The sequence below is a fragment of the Ptychodera flava genome, chromosome 21, assembly GCF_041260155.1.
Source record: "Ptychodera flava strain L36383 chromosome 21, AS_Pfla_20210202, whole genome shotgun sequence".
NCBI lineage: Eukaryota > Metazoa > Hemichordata > Enteropneusta > Ptychoderidae > Ptychodera > Ptychodera flava.
In genome coordinates, this window is record NC_091948.1 from 24349321 (window position 1) to 24368978 (window position 19658).

The 19658-nt window shown below is 41.3% G+C and overlaps 1 protein-coding gene across 1 annotated transcript; it reads right to left on the reverse strand.

The window, feature by feature from the left end:
- Positions 1-122: 122 nt before the first annotated feature.
- LOC139121797 (forkhead box protein B1-like) lies at positions 123-2842 on the reverse strand. The gene has a single exon (XM_070686986.1). The coding sequence runs from the start codon at positions 2396-2398 to the stop codon at positions 1421-1423; it is 978 nt and encodes a 325-aa protein (XP_070543087.1). The 5' UTR covers positions 2399-2842; the 3' UTR covers positions 123-1420.
- Between the last annotated feature and the right edge of the window lie 16816 nt (positions 2843-19658).

The window sequence follows — 19658 nt, forward strand, 5'->3', positions numbered from 1 at the left end:
ACACAACGACAGGCATAAACCTAAAAACAACCACACCATGCATAATAAACAAAAACAGTTCCTCGTACAGAAGGAAAACTCCAACGACATTATACATTTTTTTTAAATTTGGAAACAAGACATTGTATATTCCATTGATTTATTCATTGGTCTTGGAGATATTGAATGGTATGTAGACACTGGGAGATGATAGACTATATGAGCCCACCAACAGTGAGCGTCGTTTGTTTACAACAATTACATCTTTTTTGTCAGTCACTAGGAAAACATAGAATCAGATTGTAAAAATCAGACAGGATAAATTTGCCAAATTGGGAAAAAAAAGAACATGCTACATAGTATAAATCTAGTACTAAGCTTGCATCTCCTCTTGCTCGGTCTACCTAATTGGAGACATAGAAAAATAAGCAAATTTCCACGGAAGGGGATTTCCTTGTCGATTTCAAATGAAATGTATATTAGTCTCGCCATGATTTGGAAAACGAATTCCCAGGCAGGTGTAATTTACATGGCAATAAGAAAGGGACATGAGACAGCGGCTTATTGCTGTATTTGATCACTGTGTTAGGTTACGACAAATGGTATTATAATATCTTCACAAGGGGCTGGCTTCGCTTTAATGGAGTGATTTCGCCAGATTCTGCTTTAAACACGTCTATGTCAGTCTGAAATTCGCGGTAATCCCATGGATTCGACAGAATACTTTTTAGCCGGGAGAAAATGCCTGCCCACGTCACCCTGGGAGGAGAACATAGGCGAACCTCATTCTATATACGATTTTGTGCAGTGTCAACATAATAAAAACACTTTTTTTGCCAATGAGACAACTTCTCAGCGCCTACTCCAGGATATATCAATTCTGAGGCAAAGATTATCTCTAATTCTTCCTCTTTATTCGCCTAATCGTCTTGGTGGTGAATAAAACCTTCTCTCGTAATGTATGGAATTCTCTCAAAAGAATGTGATTTTCGTGTCCCTAACTTTCCGTTCGGAAATGCCAACAGCTAAGAACAGTTTCTCACACGTAACATAGAAATTTGAAAACAAAAAAATAACAACTGAATTAGTTTGGTTATGTTAACGGTTCGAACTTGCCCGGCACGTTTTGCTGAAATGATTCAGTAAATTCCATTAGACTACGTTTGAATCAACCAAAGTTTGACGTAACTACAATCCTGGTATATTGCCAGCTCGATAATTTTAGCTTGGAACGAAAAGAAATTCCCGCGGTATGAACATTTTTAAATACATGGTTGACCCTATAATAAAAGCTGTCATAAGAACACGAGTAAATAGTTACCAAATTATAATGTTATACACAAACGTTTATGTACAGAGAGAAAACGCACCATCATTGTCAATCCAATCCTGGTTCTTCGATGTCATAATACAACAATGGAGGGTGAACTTGAACCTAAAGTCAGCGAGGGTGATTCAGCGAAGGCATTAAAGTACTGGTGGTGATTGTAGAGTTCTGGCTACTGGCGTGAACGTGTCCGACATGGTGGTGGGGGTGTCCCGCTAAAGTCGTCGATGCAGCCTGAGCCAGGGTTCCCGAATGACTGTGCGACGCGGGGACGGCAGAATTGGAGGCGAGGGGACCAACAGCGTGGATCGTTGGCTTGAGTGGCAGCGGTAGGGTTGGCGTTTGGTTAAACGGTGGTTTCAGCGACGAACAGGCGTTGCCGAACTGATAGTCGGTGTTCGTGTGGTTTATTTGGCACGAGTCGAGGTTATTACAGTTACTATAGACCGAACTAGGCCAGGTCGTACCGTTCGGCAGAGCGGCGAAGCCGCCCATGGTAATTGGTGGTACCAGAGGCTGGTTTGAAATCATTGATGGTCCCTTATAATCTGGTGCCATGATGTTTTCGATGGTGAACGGTTGTTTAAAGGCGGCAGCATTGATATTTGGATAGCCCTGGAAATGAGAGCCTGGTCCCAGCGCCGAGAAACGCATTTTAGCTTGTTCTTGGAAAAACACTGATGGATCGGTGGGCTTCATCGGTATTTGTTCGGCAGCCATTGCGGACTGGATCTGGGCGAACTGCGCCTGCAGATTTGGCGATTTGAATCGCTTTCTCCGTCGAAGAAAGCTACCGTTCTCGAACATGTCCCCACAGAAAGGATGCAGCGCCCAGTAGCTGCCTTTCCCCGGTCGATCAGGCCGTCGTGGGATCTTGATGAAACAGTCATTAAAAGACAGGTTGTGTCGGAGAGAATTCTGCCAGCGTTGCGTGTTCTTCCGATAGAAAGGAAATCGGTCCATTATGAATTTGTAGATATCGCTCAGCGGCAACATTTTTTCCGCCGACGTCTGTATGGCCATGGCCGTCAAGGCAATATACGAGTACGGCGGCTTCGCCTCGCTGTAGCTGTTACGGCCCGGTCGCGGCATGTTCGGATGTTTTTTCCGCTACTTCTGTCGTCGATAGGTGGGTGCTGTAGAGAGGCTGGACTGTATCAGTTCATAGCACGCACTAACACGACCATGTGTTGTGTGCCTGGTAGAGCTATTTACCAACCGGACGACTCACTAACAAACACAACAGCGGCTTGCACGAGCAAGGTAAGTGTGTACTCCGTCCACGATTAATAACATGGGATCTGCTCGCTTCAACTTGAACTCGCGTCGACGGTTGACAATTTGCGTTGCTTTGAAAAAAAAACCGTTGGCTCTTCACCCCACTTTGCAGACTGTTGTGTTTTTACCCGCAACCACCTTCATCGAGTCGGGCTATCGACATAAATGGGTGATTCAGTGCGGGGCTGGAAGACCTACTAGCTATTGTTAGGTAAAGTGACTGAGCTCTATGTGAAAGGAGACAGTCGATGTGTTGACATATGTACTGCCCCCTGTAGTGAGTTTTATTAATGCGATTGTTACTCATTAGCACATGTCAATCACGCGGGAGGCGTTAATATCTATTGATTCGCACCTTTTTACTGGACAAGGTTGAAAATAAATAAAAGATATACAATTTAAATAGTTTGTACACAAACGTAATAGGCGAAATTTATTAGATGCTATGACAACGATATGAAGCAAGGAGGAGCGGGCTGAACTACTATCTCGCGGTGGAAGTTTTTACTCTTGAACCGAAACGGGATCGTGTAGTTTTCTTTTAGAGATGCGTGTGGTCGGTGTTCATAACTGTCATTTTTTAAACAAAAAATTGAGGAAAATCTAATCACTTTAATCTGCAGCTTGAGTGGTGAGTATTTCCCTTGTTGGTGAACTAATGACAAGGCTATGGTAGTAGATAGAAAGCGCCGTCTTTGTGTGTTTTTTATCCCATTGTCCGATAGCAAAATTGCATCTCCCTAATCGGCGGGGCTTTCAAACGAGCTTGCGATCGTGACACCGCGGCTATACAATTATTGAATTTTTATTTACAAATGTGTACGAACGATTTATTGTGCCCGGGCTGAATAAAGACAGTGGGCGAGATATCTTGAGGAAAAAAAAGGGAAAGTGACAATTTCATTGAACGATGTTGACTTTACACGGGCCTTTTCAATCGATTGTTGCATTCAACAGATTAAAAAGACGGGATAACTCTTTACACAGCGGAGGTGATAGAGCGAGTCTGTATTGTATTATCGGTCTTTGTATCGGCCCGCTAGTTGCCAGTCTTCATCTATTTACAGAATTCTCAAAGGGAGGCAAGCTGCCAATGGGACTGCAGATTAGTTTTAAAGAACCCAACACTCCTCTTATGTGACCCCTCGTAATGCACCCGGCCACCTTATAAGACTTTTATTTTTTTGTCCCCAGTCGGACTTGATGAAGTACATTTGTGTAATGTTGCCCAATAAGACATCTTAAACACGAGTCATTACCTTAAGCACGGTTTTAAAGTAGGACCAGCCATCCCCTTGCTATCATGAATCCACAGTGAATAAAAGGAGTCGATTTTAAGTCCTATGATGATGGGCAGACCGAGCGAGTTTTGCACGCTGTGAGATGTTCGAAGCTGTTGCCATGAGAGAAAGTCAGCATGGATACTATTAGTGCTCACTTCATCGGTGGGCCAATATGATTAATGATGGGTACAGGTCAAGGTGGAAACACGCAAAAGACCTGCTTGGAATTATGTGTCAATTTATTTGTTTCGAGTAAAGGTTGTTTTGCCCTCATTGTCAGTTGAGCGGCGGGGGCTCCAGCTGCTGTGAGAGTGCGTGCAATTTGAACATCCCTGCTATGCTGTTCGTTCTGGGCCAGCACATTGTTCGCCCTTGTCCTGTTTAACACTCAAAGTCTCAATTGGGCATGAAATAGTGATAGCCTTTACTGTTTTGACACTATCCTCGAAACTGGTCACTCCTGCACTCTAAACTCTGATGCAAACGTCATTGCCAAAAAAAAGCGTGAACATCATTCCTGCAGAGTGGTGTCTTCTCCACGCCTCGCAATTACTTTTCCACACCAGCCACAAAAGGTTGGCCACGCCTTCTTTAGAACCTTTCACTCCATCGAGAGCGCGAACAGAGCCAAAAGCCTGGCTGTCCTACAGCAATTACCCCCAAGATAATCTCAGGGGCCAGCACAGACCAACCGTCACGCCAATATTCTGAATGATCTCCAACCCTCTGGTACCCTTGACAAAGAATATGCAAATTATGACAATACCCCAGGTAGGGTTGGCATTCTCAGAACAAAGTCAAGCGAATCATTGAAACATAATCAGTAAAATCTTTAATGACTCGTCATACATACACCCATACATACACACATACATACACACATACATACATACATACATACATACATACATACATACATACATACATACATACATACATACATACATAACATACATACATACATACATACATACAACCATACATACATACATACATACATACATACATACATACATACATACATACATACATACATACATACATACATACATACATACATACACGCATACACCCATACACACATACATACATACGCTTACATATGTAAACAAAATGAATAAAATGCATGTAAATATATCTAATATCTTAATATATATATATATATATATATATATATATATATATAATATATATATATATATATATATATATATATATATATTTGTTTGTTTGCGTGTGTGTTATGCTATATTAGAGACAGAGAGAGGGTAGAGACAGATAGACAGACTACTTCTTGACAAAAGAGGCAGGCAAGATAGTTTCAAAATGAGAACGGGAGCGGTAAACAGTTTTATTTTAATTTTGAGGTCGATCTCTCGACAGTTGCCCCTATCGTATCACAAGATGTTTTGACGACCGGCGGAAAGGGATAGGGGACACATTTTACAGACATTTAGACAATTCAACATCAGCTGAATTGAAATTAGGATCAAAGCCTACAATATCACCTCCAATCGTGAATCACATTATACTAGTGGTGGAATACTTGCCATCAGATTTCATTTTCAGAACGTACAAAAACCTCAATAGAAGTGGCCAACGGACTCCCAGTTCCCTTCGTTATTGTGCATTGAACTGCCCCAGGGGGAGAGTAGAGTGGCATCAATGTTTGTTTTTCTGTCCCCCCTTTGTTCGTCCAAACGAAAGACGATTGGGGAAGGACGCGATAACGAACAGAAAACACGCTTGACGACACGTTGCGATCATGCTGAACCACACCACGGTAAGCTCCATAATTCCACCACTGACACCAGCGCCCTCATCTCGGACATGAGGGCCAACGGTAAATTCTTGGATATCGTGTGGTTTGTTTCCACCGCTCTGACCCTATTAATGAATCATCATTGTGTACACTATTTTACTCGTTAAACCGACGGCCGGGCCGGTATATATCATCCTTACAGCTCATGTGTGCAAAGTCTGACAAATACTACACAGGATATTCAAAGAGAGTCAGCTAAAACCCAATATTTACCTATGCGGCGGTCAATAATGACTGAAACCACGTTATCCACTGACTAATATGGATTTAGAAGCTTTCCTTCAGACTTCCCTCTAATCAAACATTATCTAATTGAAATAAAAAGTACAGCCACTTTCGCATTAAATCTAAAAAGATTTTCAAGTTCTGTGTTACTTTCAGCTTTATGTTTCCCCAACCAGTCGTGCCAACGATCCAACCGTTACGTACATTTTCCAGACCCTGTGTTTTTTTAAGTGACTCTTTAAAATATTTAAACCCCTATCGTGCAGTGTCTATTGTGCTATGTTGTTGCTAAGTCTTAGAGTAGTGCTGGTTTGCGCGAGAGAAAAATGGCGAGATGGAGAAGTACGTGCCGAAAGCAAACCTGAGTGTATTTGAGCCGAGCCACATCAATATTTGGAAATCGCATTTCCTGGCTGCATTGAAATTATCTGCTTGTGTGACACGCAAATTGGAAACACAAAGAAACGCCGTTGCTAGCGCCATTCACACATTTTCCACGCAATCAACACTAGGAAAACTCCAAATGCCCTCCGTAATTCACAAAAAGCCCCGGTCTTGTCGCAGGAGTCTGTGTTGAGTCAACTTCCTGAGGTGTGTATCGACGATCTGATTTAGAGGTCGCCTTTCGGAATGAAAAAGCAAATTAGTTGTAATGTAGACTTTTCGATCCTCGCCAAAGTGGAAGTACAAAATGTGCACTTAGCGTAGTGAACTTACAGCCAAAAAAGAATGAATTTACAATGAAACGTGGTGAGGGATATTGGTTCTGGAGAATAGGCTCATTTTATTCACGGGTCCCTTGATTTAACATTGTCTTAAGACAAGCGATATGAGCTACTTTTAGAAAAGTCACCATTTGTGCATCGGAAGCTGGCACTGTTAGCGCTGATGGAGTTCCGTGTGTTTGTTTCTGAAGTTGGCTAATATACCCTATATAGATATTACATTAAGACAAATTAGTGGCCCAGTCAGAGCGTAGTCTGTGACTGCGCCGATAACTTAATACGCAAGAAGATTCTAGGAAGTGTACTTCCGTGCAGACCCTGTGCCTAATAGCTCGTAAGAATGGGCTTCAGTTTACCGCTCAAATAAAAGCCCTGATCTATATCGCTCTCATTAACGCACCTCCGAACTTTCACGATTCGCCTGTTCCCTGTCTGCAAGAGTTTGTTATCGTGCGACCGATAGCATTATGCACAATGCGTCAAGATCCATGTCTTATGCTTCGCTAAAAAAAGCTATCAGATATTTTTTTATTTATTTGCATCCAGTAAATCACATGATAAACCGCGACAGCGTGACAAATCGTTATTTTTCAAAGGTTTCTCTTTTTACCTATTTCATGTTTCGTCATCTGGTTGAAACTCAAAGTTTCCCCCTACAATCGATAGTCATCTGGCCTCGCTGTCATCGACGTCCCGCCAAACAAACAAACGTTTTTTTCCACGATATTCAGCGGCCGCAGCAGCGATAACATGTTTACGTTACACAGTGAAAAAAACAACATACTCATTAACGGTACATTATATTGAAACATAACATGACTTCTGTATTACACATTGCATATGTCAACATTGTGTTTCCCCGATGGGGAATGTTGAATCTACTTTTGGCGGGCATCATGGCTGGCACAAAAATCGGGGCGTGGGGAATTATGCCGGGATGTGCGGTCAGTGGAAACTCAATCTTCTAAATAAATTGACATAGCAAACATAACTGAAGTGGATCTTTTGGTGGCCAGGTGTGAATGAGTTACCGCTGTACTTGACATGCAGTGCCCCATGCCATCTGGTCTCTGCTACTCTATAGCATTACCAGGCAACAACACCGTACGTGCCATTTCTAAAGACGAGCAGATAAAGACGTGAGTCGTCGTCATCGGGGCCCCGCGCTGTTTGTTTGTCGACTTGATCGAAGGTAGCCGGATCAAAAGTGAGCTGGGCAAATAATGCTCGGGAATACTGACAGAAGATTACCGCCACAACCAACGACACAATCGCACTTTATAAACCCGCCAGCCGTTTAAAATGTTATACGCGTTTCTTTGGCGAGCTCGGCTCGCAGGCCGCACCGTTTAACAAATGTCGACACACTGCGAATTCAATAATTGGGAGGGGCGGGGGGGGGGGCATATTCCCTCCCTTCTTTTGAGATACTTCTCTGTTCCACCTGCATAATAGACCTAGCGTTTTTACTTTCAACACCTGTGCTGAGTCTCGCATACGTATTCAAGATCCATCGCTTGGCGATGTGTATTCAGCAGATCGGACAGTGTTGAGCATAAGCTCTACCGTCGAAACATCTCTCAACGCTCCATACATCTTAATATCGTTTGAACCGAAACAAAACTCCGAAAAGCCGGGATTTGAATATAATGCAAAAACGATAAAGCCTCTAACCCTGTTGGTAATTCGCGGGTTAGCGTAAAGCTAGCTGATCATATATTGTCGAGCATCGGTACAGTCGTGGATGCTGGTGAAAATTGATAGCTTCCGAGCAAAACTCGTGACAAAAAATTGTGAAATTACATCTAGACAGCAGATGAATACGACGGGGGAAGTCAGCTCATCCGTTTCGCATTATTGAACGGTTGTATGGTTGACACTTTGTGAAAGAGGAACCAGACACACTCTGATAATCGCCAAGTGAATGAGACCAGCCACGCACAATGATCGATGCCCGTCAGTTTTCCATCGCCAAGCTCTAGAGGAAAACATCAAGGCCGACTTTGGCCAGGACCCGGAGTCGGGAGGGCGAAAAACTGCCCATGAGACTGTTTTTCACATGCCATCTTGTGGGTAGGGCCGATGGTTAATTCGCAAGTAACGTTACGGGATGTCAAAGCAAACCATTTTTGCATCAGAAAACTTGACGCTGTAGATGTTTTAATGGCAATACGACCAGCAAGCGAGACCGCTAGATCGTATTATGAACACAATAAGAATGTTTTATACACAGTTTATGTCAAACTGAATGTTGAATCTCTTGGCGCCCCTTCTGCTTGGACGCAACTATATTTTGCAAACACAATTCACTCCAATAGACTTTATTGCTATACATACATACATACATACGTACATACATACATACATACATACATACATACATACATACATACATACATACATACATACATACATACATACATACATACATACATACATACATTTAACTGCTGCTCAGTACAGTTTACAATAATATTTGGGTAGTGGAGTTTTGCGTGGGAAATCTTAGCAATACGTGGTGTGGACTTGTACTCGGGTTGAATCCTGAGAAGCTTTTTGAAGCAGTCACACACGCTAATACGAAATGCCAATCAGCCTAATTGTCTACGTCAGTGTTTACTCCCAGGAGATCGATACCAATTGAGACATCTTCTGTTTGCACAGCAGATAACAGACCTGCAACGCATAAGCCGTGTCTTCAATGCGCACTCTACATATAAGCGGAATTAAAAAAGAAGTCTGTTTGTTTGGAAGCCTGTTATTTGACGATTGTCTGAGGTTTGTGGCTGAAGCTAATTTTGTCTGCTCGGACAGTGTCTAGCGTAAAGAAACGACTCTACAGTGTAACGCGAATTTTTAACAACCGAATCCCGCGTCGATCTCGATCACTCAACGGGTCAACCCAACAGGCTAACGGCCATCCATCAAGCAGGCGGCGGTCGGATGATCGATAAATCGATCGATCGATGACTGCTCAGTTAATCAGTCAGCAAACCGACCAAGCCGAGTTATCAATCGCCTTGCCAACCATCCATCAATCAATCAATCGTCTTTTCAATAGAACGTTTGTCATTCTGTCTGAATCTACACGAAATGAACAACAGTGGACGTTTTCCATCATTGAATTTAAGGATATTTGTTCGCAACAAGACATTGCATCAATATCTTTCTAATTCTTCTTATTTTCCCTCCACAGTTAATATTAACAACAACAACAACAACAACAACAACAACAACAACAACAACAATAATAATAATAACCTAATAACAACAACAACAATAATAATAATAATAATAACCTTCAACTAAAATGGAAGAGCGTTGGAGGGTCAAGGAACAACGTCATCATAATCTCCATGAGTCTGTCTTGTCTCTGTCTGCCTGCCTGTCTATCTGTAGGTCTGTCTGTCTGTATGTCTGTCTATCTGTCTGTCTGTCTCTCTCTCTCTCTCTCTCTCTCTCTCTCTCTCTCTCTCTCTCTCTCTCTCTCTCTCTCTCTCTCTCTCTCTCTCTCTCTCTCTCTCTCTCTCTCTCTCTCTCATTTTCCAATGCAAGGAATCTATGTTTTGATTGTTTACACTGTAAAGTAAACCTGTCAATTTCGGACTCCGATTATCATGTCCGTACCACAAATCCAAAGCAAGTATTTACAATGTCCGTTACTGGTCATTGTAGTCCGTTGTAATCATATTTTTTTCTCGTCAAGGCTTGTCGTTCTGGCAGCATGGCATACTGTTTATAATTCAAGCCATTGGTATTTGTTTGGCAATAAGTCACGTGATCATCCGGTGCGCTAACAATCACATCACCCTGGGAAGGCTCTTCAGACTAGCCAATGACGTGATAGAACGATCGATAAAGCAATTGATCGATCGAACGACCGATTCAGCAATTCATCCTGCGTCGCACTTCCTACGCGTAACTACAGAGGAAGTTTTAGAGGCTTGAGAAATTGACATGAGAATTTATCTGAGTGTCGTGTGGCAACTTTTTTCCCAACTCAGCATACCAGTCTCCACTAATCACTTCATTATAATCTTTTCCCGGAAGTCAAATCGTGATTTGGGGAGAACTGTTTGGCCGTCATAAACATCGCTGCCCGGCCCGCCCAAAGTTCACCGCTATGTGCAATACGTATGAGAAAAAGACAATATTTTGTTGTGTAAATACGAAAAGAAGGGCAGTGTAAACTCGTTCATGAAAAGGGATTATGCCCGCCGATTGAAGAAATGAACTTAGGAGCATGCCTAATTGATTTTGTGCAATAATTTCTGCACAACGAAAAAAAATGTAACGAATGAAAATTAAATTGTCCAGGTGTTCGATATTGAAATCTATACGTCCATATCGTGAACCAATACGCACGCACATAATCCTGGACGATCTACGCCAAGTGTGCACGAGTTTCATAAGCTCATTAGAATCATCACACACATTCAGGGTAAGTTGCAACGTGTTCAAACAATGGGATGTTGCGGCGTGCAGTTATCACAGCGAAGTTACGCACAGCGTAGGAGGTTTTCATATTTGAAATTCATCATTGAGCTGTAATAAGCAAACAATTGAAGCAGCTAAGCCGTATTGATAAAGCATTGACAAGGGCTAATTATGCTAAGTGCACAAGTTGATGACCCGACACGCTCTCAGATCTTAAAGCTTGCGATGAGAAAGATAGAGATAAAAAAATCATGTGGTTTGAGCGCGAATACCACATCTATTGTCCCATACCTTACCGTGTTATAAAAATAGTGTCTGGTTGCTGGTGTCGGAGCCGTTAACAAAAATAAAAGTATATTCGGATTAAACAGACGCGACGAAGATAGTTCGATTATGGAAGCGATAAAGTCAGTGTTTTGTCATGTTTATGTAAGTATGAAATCTTACGACAGTTTGGAAGGACCAATACAGGTCAAAAGAAACCGTTAAGAAACCGTCAGGCAATGGGAAACGCTTTTTACACTCCGGAAACAAACCTGTTATTATAAAGAGCGCATAAGAGAAGAAAGGCTAATATGAGAACAAGATAATTTAATATATTCGGCAGGGAAATGCTCTAAAAATGTTGGAATTTATTAGCACGTAATTTTCAGAATTTTTTTGTTTTGTTTTCGAAATATATTATGTTCTGTGTCAAAATGTTCTGTCGAATTGCGGGGGATTTTAACAAGTCGCACACTGTGATTGTTGCCACGTGAACCCACTTGAACAAATGCATTTCTCTTTGCCTTCTGTCTTTTATTACCGCACGTATTTTCAGCTCCACTAGTCCAGCCCGCAAAAGCTAAAAACCGCGCGCCAACACAAAAACGAAACCAACAGCCCCAAAAATTACAAGTTTTGATTTGCTATCACGTGACAGTCAAAGCAAGCGAATCTATATCACTTACATGCGCCCCGTCAAATAAAGAACGGTACATTAAATCAGGGTGCATTAGATTGCTTGCGTAGACCTGTTTCCACTCTTTAGTTCCTAGATATCCTCTGTCAGTGATCCTAAATTTAGCTGGCGGTACAATAAGGACAAGCGCGGCAATGGCGCACGTCTGTCGTATTATAGTGTTGAATGAAAACAGACCAGCAGAAATGAGTGAAGCTAATGTGCTCTCTCTCAATTTCGGAGCGTTCTCGCATGGGAATGATATATTCGATCGAATTTTTGCGATATGCCCGAGAACACAGCCTTGCCCCCTCGAGTGGAGCGTCGCCACCTCTGCCGGTTACTTATTCAAGCCTTCAGCCATTTTACAGGGGGTGCCATTTGTCAATAATGACAGGGTTCCCCTCTGTGTGGCGCGGTTAATGAAATGGACTTGACAAGAGCGAAATTAGAATTTGAATAATACTAATTGTAGATTCATATTTGAGATTGGTAAAGCTAATTGCAATGGGAGGTTTTTTCTTTGTGATTCACTTGGCCAGGGATACCTTTGATAAATGATGTTTGTCAAATGATATATGAAGCAGCCAGGCGAGTGTAAAAGCCGTGTTATCGCTACCACACGATGGCCTGTGCCTATGGGTTTTACAAACTGATCCAAACATCGATCCCCGCTCACCAAAAGTGTCGATAAAATGCCCGACGAGCATCGCCTTTAATTACACTTTTCACAAATCTCTTAATCCGTCCTCCACGCTGATGTTGCACTTGACCATCTCATGCTGCGCACTCGCCCCTCTTTTGAAATGATTTTCCCAGCACCGCCGCCTCGGGCGCGGGCAGAGGGGAGAGCGAGTTCCCCGGGTGGTGAGGTCATTCGCTGGAAGTGCAATGAAGTGCCAAGCGCACTTCCAAAGTGTCAAAATCCACCCGGATGACATGACCGTTTTCCCTCCCCATCAGTAATGTTTACAGAATATAGTCTGTGCGCCGTCAAAAACGTGTTTGAACTTTCAATGGATGTCTCAAAGAATGCTGTGAAGTGCACTTCTCCCGCGCTCCTCGTCTGTTTAATTTGAATACTCGACCGGCAAACATCAGTACAGGAACAGTGCCATATTGCATCTTGTTTCCACCCTGGATTGTGTTCAAGAAATGTTCATGGTGTCACGTCGATTTTGCACCTGTTTTCTCACCCCTTTTCTGGTTTTTATGTGCGACTGTACACAAATTCACAGAACGAGACAGACAAATAAATATCCGTCGACGCTTAGTGGGAAGTTCAATGTATATTGAACACTCTTGGAACAAAAGTAAGGGTGCTACTTCCTGTATGTTCAAATATTGAGACTATTGCACATTGATGAATTTCAGTTAACAGTCAAAGGTTGTCAGCGTCAGCGCGCGCCATCACAAATTCAGTTACACCACAAATCTCCAAATCAAAAAATCTTTCGGAATTGTCCATCCGTCTGTTTGTCGTCCAGTCTGACTTCATGTCTCTGCGATTGTCCATCTGTTCAAATATGTCTCCATATTTGTTTTGTCTCGTTCTGTCTTTGCTATTTCTTGAAAATTTTCCCCGCCTATTCAGCGTATGACCATGTTTGTCTGTGTGTCCCTCCTTTCTCTGTCGTCTGAGTGCTCTTCTATTACTGTTTCCTGGCGTCTCTTGTTCTGTTTTTTCTCCTGTTCACGTTTTCATCGTTCCTTCATAATGTATTTCGAACATTTCCCCGAAGTTCCCTTCTCTTCATCCTCGCACACACTGATCAGCACCAAAATTATGCAAATCGAACCCTCTAGGGCTAGGAAAAAGTTTTCAAAAGATGGACAAAAAATTATCCGTTGTGTGTATATTCGCTTCAAAAGTCTCCACTTCGTGGCGGTGTGCTTGTTCACCCTGTTTTGGCCGTATGGCGAACCATCAAGCGGATATATCGTAATATATTTTGAAAGAGATGAGATGTGTGTTTTAGTGAAGTTGTAAACAATAGAACACGTCGGAGAGACACGTTTGACTTTGATGGCCAGTCAATTGGCTGAGACTACAAATTGTCATCATATAATCTACAGATGCTAATGTCTTGAAGATAAATGAATTATGCATTTTTGATAAATACCATTCACTTTTATCTCAAAACACCTCTTTCCAAACTGACCGCTCCCTTGATCTCTGCATTTCACCACAATTTGCGTGTAATTAAAAGTTTTCATGAAAGCGTTTGTGAGTACGGATGTTCCATAAATTACCCCTTCGCCGACGCCGAAACAGTTACTCTCAATTTAGCGACGTTCGGCGCTCTCCTAATATAATTCCGTACAGTCTAGCGGACAGAGGATTCAGAGAGAAGCCGACATTATTTCCCGCCAATATTCATGTAGCTCTGGGTAAATATCTGCCGTTTTTTTTCCAGAGCGGGCGAGTTAAGCATGTGTTGAGCAGTGTGCTTAGAAGCTCTTTAAATGACAGGTGTACGGCTTAGTTTGTGCGTAAACTGTCTGTTTTGATTTTACTGTCTGTCAGTTGAAAGCTACTCGGGACAATATCGTCAAACCCATCCATCACTTTCCTCTGCATCGTTTCCTGATCTTCTCGCTACAACTTTGATGAATTTTCGCACTTTGAGGCTTTCATGGTACATGCAAAGCGATTTTTCACATGCCCAGCTTCTCTATTTGTTTTTGCCGACGTTTTATTTTAAAGAATCCCGCGCAGATCGGAAACTCTTAGAAGGCAACGCCGGTTTAGGATCATTGTGCGTCTGCAGGTGCTGCCCGCTCAATATGGGCCCACCGTCCTGTGCAGCTGAAACAGTGCATCCGCGGTCTCCAATCGACGGATAAATTTCCGCAGAAAATTGAGGCTGGGAAGCTGTAAATTATGCCACTAGAATAGTCAGGATCAGCACTGGGGTGAACATTAATATTTCCCCTTCTTGAAAAACGGTATACCAATTATTCCTTATGGTTATTAGCCAGGAAGCACATGTGGTTTTCCAGTCGAAAAGGATGAAAACTCAGGGGTGGGGATATTAAGTTTTCAACTGTAGCGGACTCCTTGCACGCCTCAGTCATTAAAACTGCCTTTCATGCATGTCTACGATTCAAATTTTGCCTTGTTGTACTATCATACATGAAAATAATAGTTGTAGTTCTCTCATGTTAGATTTTGCAAGGGAGCCATGGAGAGAGGATTGAAATTTATTTTACTATGAATTTATGGCATTGAAGTGGTCATTTTATGCGATTTTGCCCACGCGCAGCGGTCAGGGCGATTTCAAAAATATGTGAGGATGATGTTAGCACTAGAACAGCAACAACTGATACATCTTGTTAACATGGACTGGGACAACATAAACATGCAGAGTCACTTAATCCTTTTGAAATACCTATAAAATCAATTCAAAAATTAAACAGTCGTTGAGCCAAAGTAAGGATTTATTTTCATAATAAAACGTCAAAGTTTATCATACGCCATTCACAATGATATATATAGGGCGATAAGCAATAAAACCTAACGCAAATATTATGCAAACGACTCCTTCTAAAGCAACGAGAGAAATATGTATGCTTATTACGGCGCGCAATGTGACAATGTGCTCTCAGAGGGGGCTGGTGCGATTTCATATCCGATAAGGATTAATAGAAAACCCATAAATTTGCCATTCCTCACACAGTCTTCTTCTATTTAATAAAGGTCGGCACGGTTCAACTTGAAGTTGGAGTTCGCAACGACAACAATAATTCTGCCTAATCGGGAGATATTCGCTTCGGGCGGGTAATAAATACACCCTACTGTCGGGTGCGTACTGATTTTCCGGGAACCGTGTTGCTCTAGAGTCCCAGCCTGTAAATTTGAAACGGAAAATAGCTGTGAAGACTTAATTAAATTTCGTTTTTGTTCTTTTTTTCCATGTATATTCATATGTTGAAACTCGTTTGTGTGTGTGTGTGTATGTATATTAACACAAATTACTTCAAGTACTAAGTAATAATATATTTTACTCAAGTTTCATGCATCCTGCAATCTTCAGACAAATGTGAAAGAATTCTTAGCTGAAGATTGCAGGATGCATGTAACGGATATTATTATTTTGTACTTGAAGTAATTTGTGGTAGTGTTTATAACGCTCTGCTTTTAGCGTCGAGCACTGTAATTTCCCACGAGGACACTGTATACTTCGAGATATATATATATATATATATATATATATATATATATATATATATATATATATATATATATATATATACACAAAACAATATCAACACTGTTTGTATATCTGATATTGACTTGATCTTCTTGGCTAGTTACAGAGGCGTATACCCAATGAAATCGAACGTTACCATAGACTATTATTGAACAGAAGGCAAGTTGACGGATTGAATTGAATAGAGGACAAAGACCTGCAAAGTGGAAATTAGGTAAGTACACACGTAGAACAATAGCTTCACCACGTTCAAAATTATGTCCCTTTCAGAAAACGTTCTGCAAGTTTCTTTCGTAATTATGGTTTGTTTGTTTGTTTGGTTTTCCCCTCCACTGAAGAAACTAAAAAAATCCATTTGATGGTATCTCTTCCTGGCTTATCAAGCTTTTGTCGATTTAGAATCGTTGGAGGCCAAAACAGACAATTGGAATTAAATTTGAATAAAAAGTCACCGGTATCAATGAAAACGGTTAGCATAAACGCTTCTCTAATACCATTTTAATGTATCGCTCCATCGTCAGCCGTCGTTTTTTTTTAACTTTTCAGGTGGTGACATTGCCATATTCAATTCACCTCATATCGACGTTGTCTGTTGCCAGCCGCATGACTGGCCCGCGTTTCCTAGGTCGCATTGGTTTACCATTATGCTCTGAAAACTCAATTTAGAAATTGAAAATTTAACAACAAGTGTCGCCGAATTTGCAATTCATGAGGGGAGTGTTTTTATCATTTCTCTGGTGATTTGCATGTTCGTATACGATGCGTGGCTCGTATTTTCCAGCTCAATACAGCCCGGTTCGTGTTTATTTCGCAGACTCCAATGCAGCTTATCAGGTTTCAAAGCTGCGAAAAAAAGGATAGAGAAAAAAAGAAAGACGTTTGGTTTGGAATCAACTCGATGCCAGCTGACAAGCCAACGTGCTTGGAATTTGCAAAGTTTTTTTATTATCAAACAAGGCAGGCACTGCCACTTACGACACACTCATACAAGGAAAATCATTTTTCTATACGTCATTGGTACCATTTTATCGACTTTCGTGGTGCAACCATAAATATAACTTAGAAGGAAAAATAAAAAAAACGAGTGCAAATATTCGGATATGGTTTTCACTTTCCAATTTCTTGCAAAATATATACATTGACCATACCACCTTTAAGAGCCATAAAATTGCTGTTTTATTGTTTCAGCCTTGGCTATACTTGTCAAACTGGGTCCCTCCAAAAAAAAATCCCACCTGATTTAATTCCATGAAATCGAAGCGAGAGAGAGAGAGAGAGAAAGAGAGAAAAAAAACCAAATGAGATAAATGTCACTCAAGCTTTCACGCTAGCACCTGAGTTCCAAGCAGTTTCTCTAGGTTCGATTACGATGGACGATTCTCATGCCGTTGAGAGGGGATACTTGGAGATTTGTGATTTGTGTGAAATAGATCTCCTTTTGTTGATTCGACTCAAGATACAAGAGATCGTCCGTGAAAAACTATTAATTTTTGTGCAGTCGATCTGGTTCAGGAAGTTGGGGACAAAACAACGTCAGTAAAACCCCGTAAATTTTGCAGCATTTGGGCAGTCGATATGTCGTTTCTACATCCATATGTCACATGAATTAAAAAACACATTAAACTTAGCGTTCAGAGATATTACTAAAACTACAAGATGGGCTGAAAAAAAGTTTAAAAACAAACAGTTTACCGTACTTGTGATGTCTTGGTGAAATTTACATATTAAAAGGTGGAATATACATTTAATTTTGGCCCGGCTTCATATGCGAGTCAATGTATGTACTCTTTTAGGGAGGAAATCGACTTGGGTGGTAGTCAGTCGTGAGCGATGGCTTTCATTATTATGGTGATGGCGACGAAAAACGAGGATGGGGTCATAACCTCCATGGTAATGCAACATCGACTGAGCAACACACAGCACAATGGCAGAAAATAGGGGAGAAATATCCACAGCGCGACCCAACTTTCTGAGCTCTGAACCTTAGTGCATATTTCGTCGTCTGCTCATTGTTGTCGGAAAAGCCTTGACGATTTTAGCAGAACGCTACATCATATATCCGTGAGCGGAGATACAAAAATGAAAAAAAAATTGCATCAAAAAAGAAAAAAAAAACACAGATTATTTAGTGAGCAGGTCAAAGACCGGTTCCTACCAAAACCTGCTCATGGTTCTTTGTTGGCGGTTTTTCCGACTCGTTGAAACTACTGATGATGGACACATTCATCTCAACACGGTTGCAAGAAAAACAAATTCTCAAAGTGAATTTTCGTAGGTATGGAGCGCAAAAGGAACGATTCCGCGACGTAAAAATGTTATTTTACACTTGACTTGGGTTGTTATTGTTAGTCGGATCTCCCTGGCAAAGTCAGTCGATTTCAAATTTGTGATGGGCCGAAAATTCTTTGCACTATGAAGTTGTTTGAGCTCAAATCTGTAGTTCCACCCTGCTGAGCTTTCTTAACGAAGATGCTTAGCAGCCTTTCAAAACATTTTCAAAGGAGGTAGAGGCCAAAATGCTGTCAGATTCAATTCTTGATTTCTTATTGAATTCTGTGTTTGACAGCCGCGACAAAAAGCGAGAAATTTTAGGATATTTCAACAACGCAATTGGCGCGCAAATCGTAGATGACGTTGTCAAGTCTGAACCTGTGACTATGCCGTGCTCAGTGAGTGTAACACCATAACAAAATTGAAAGAGGTAACACAGATACCAAAAGGTTTGTGCAAAAAATGTTAGGGTCAAACTGAAATGGCAGTTAAAAAGATAATTATTTGATCAAAAACAAGTAATTATTTGTTTGACATGAGTCAAAACCGTTGTCTTCGCGCAGTCAGATGAAGTAATTCTGTTTTTATAAGATTCACTTTCAACGGCATTAAGATAAATCTGTTTAAGTTTCTAGGTCAGAAAAAATCTCATTTTTGCCTTAGCAGGCTTCAAACAGAACATCAATATCATGAAAGCTTTAACAGCCGACTCTCGCGGGCAAGGTGTGAGTCTGTAGACATTTCTCGTCAAGATATCGGAATAAGTATAAATATTTATTCGGAGGAGATTTGTTTTGATCATGTAAACCAACTCTTCTGTTATCGACGTATCCCCGTTTGTTTTCACCTTGAACTGGGCAAGTGAGCAGCCGTAACGTCGATTTTAATTTCAAATACTGAATATGCGACACATCTGCCGTAATATCCGGGTTGCAGCATTTTTGGCGGGAATCCTAATGTCGTCTGCGTGAAATTTTGCGCCTCTTTTCATGAGCAACAGGGTAAACAAATATCCGTCTCCCATTGTGATGTGATATCGCATTTCCAGCAGGGAAACAAATGCCTGTACGATTTTTATGTTGAATCGCTCTCTTTCGAACAGTGCCCTGCGCTCCTTTCTTGGAAACATTTTGTGATTTACGGGGTTATTGGAAAAT

Bases quoted from the DNA above. Each gene is read 5' to 3' on its own strand.
- LOC139121797 (XM_070686986.1), bottom strand. From the start codon at position 2,398: ATGCCGCGACCGGGCCGTAACAGCTACAGCGAGGCGAAGCCGCCGTAC.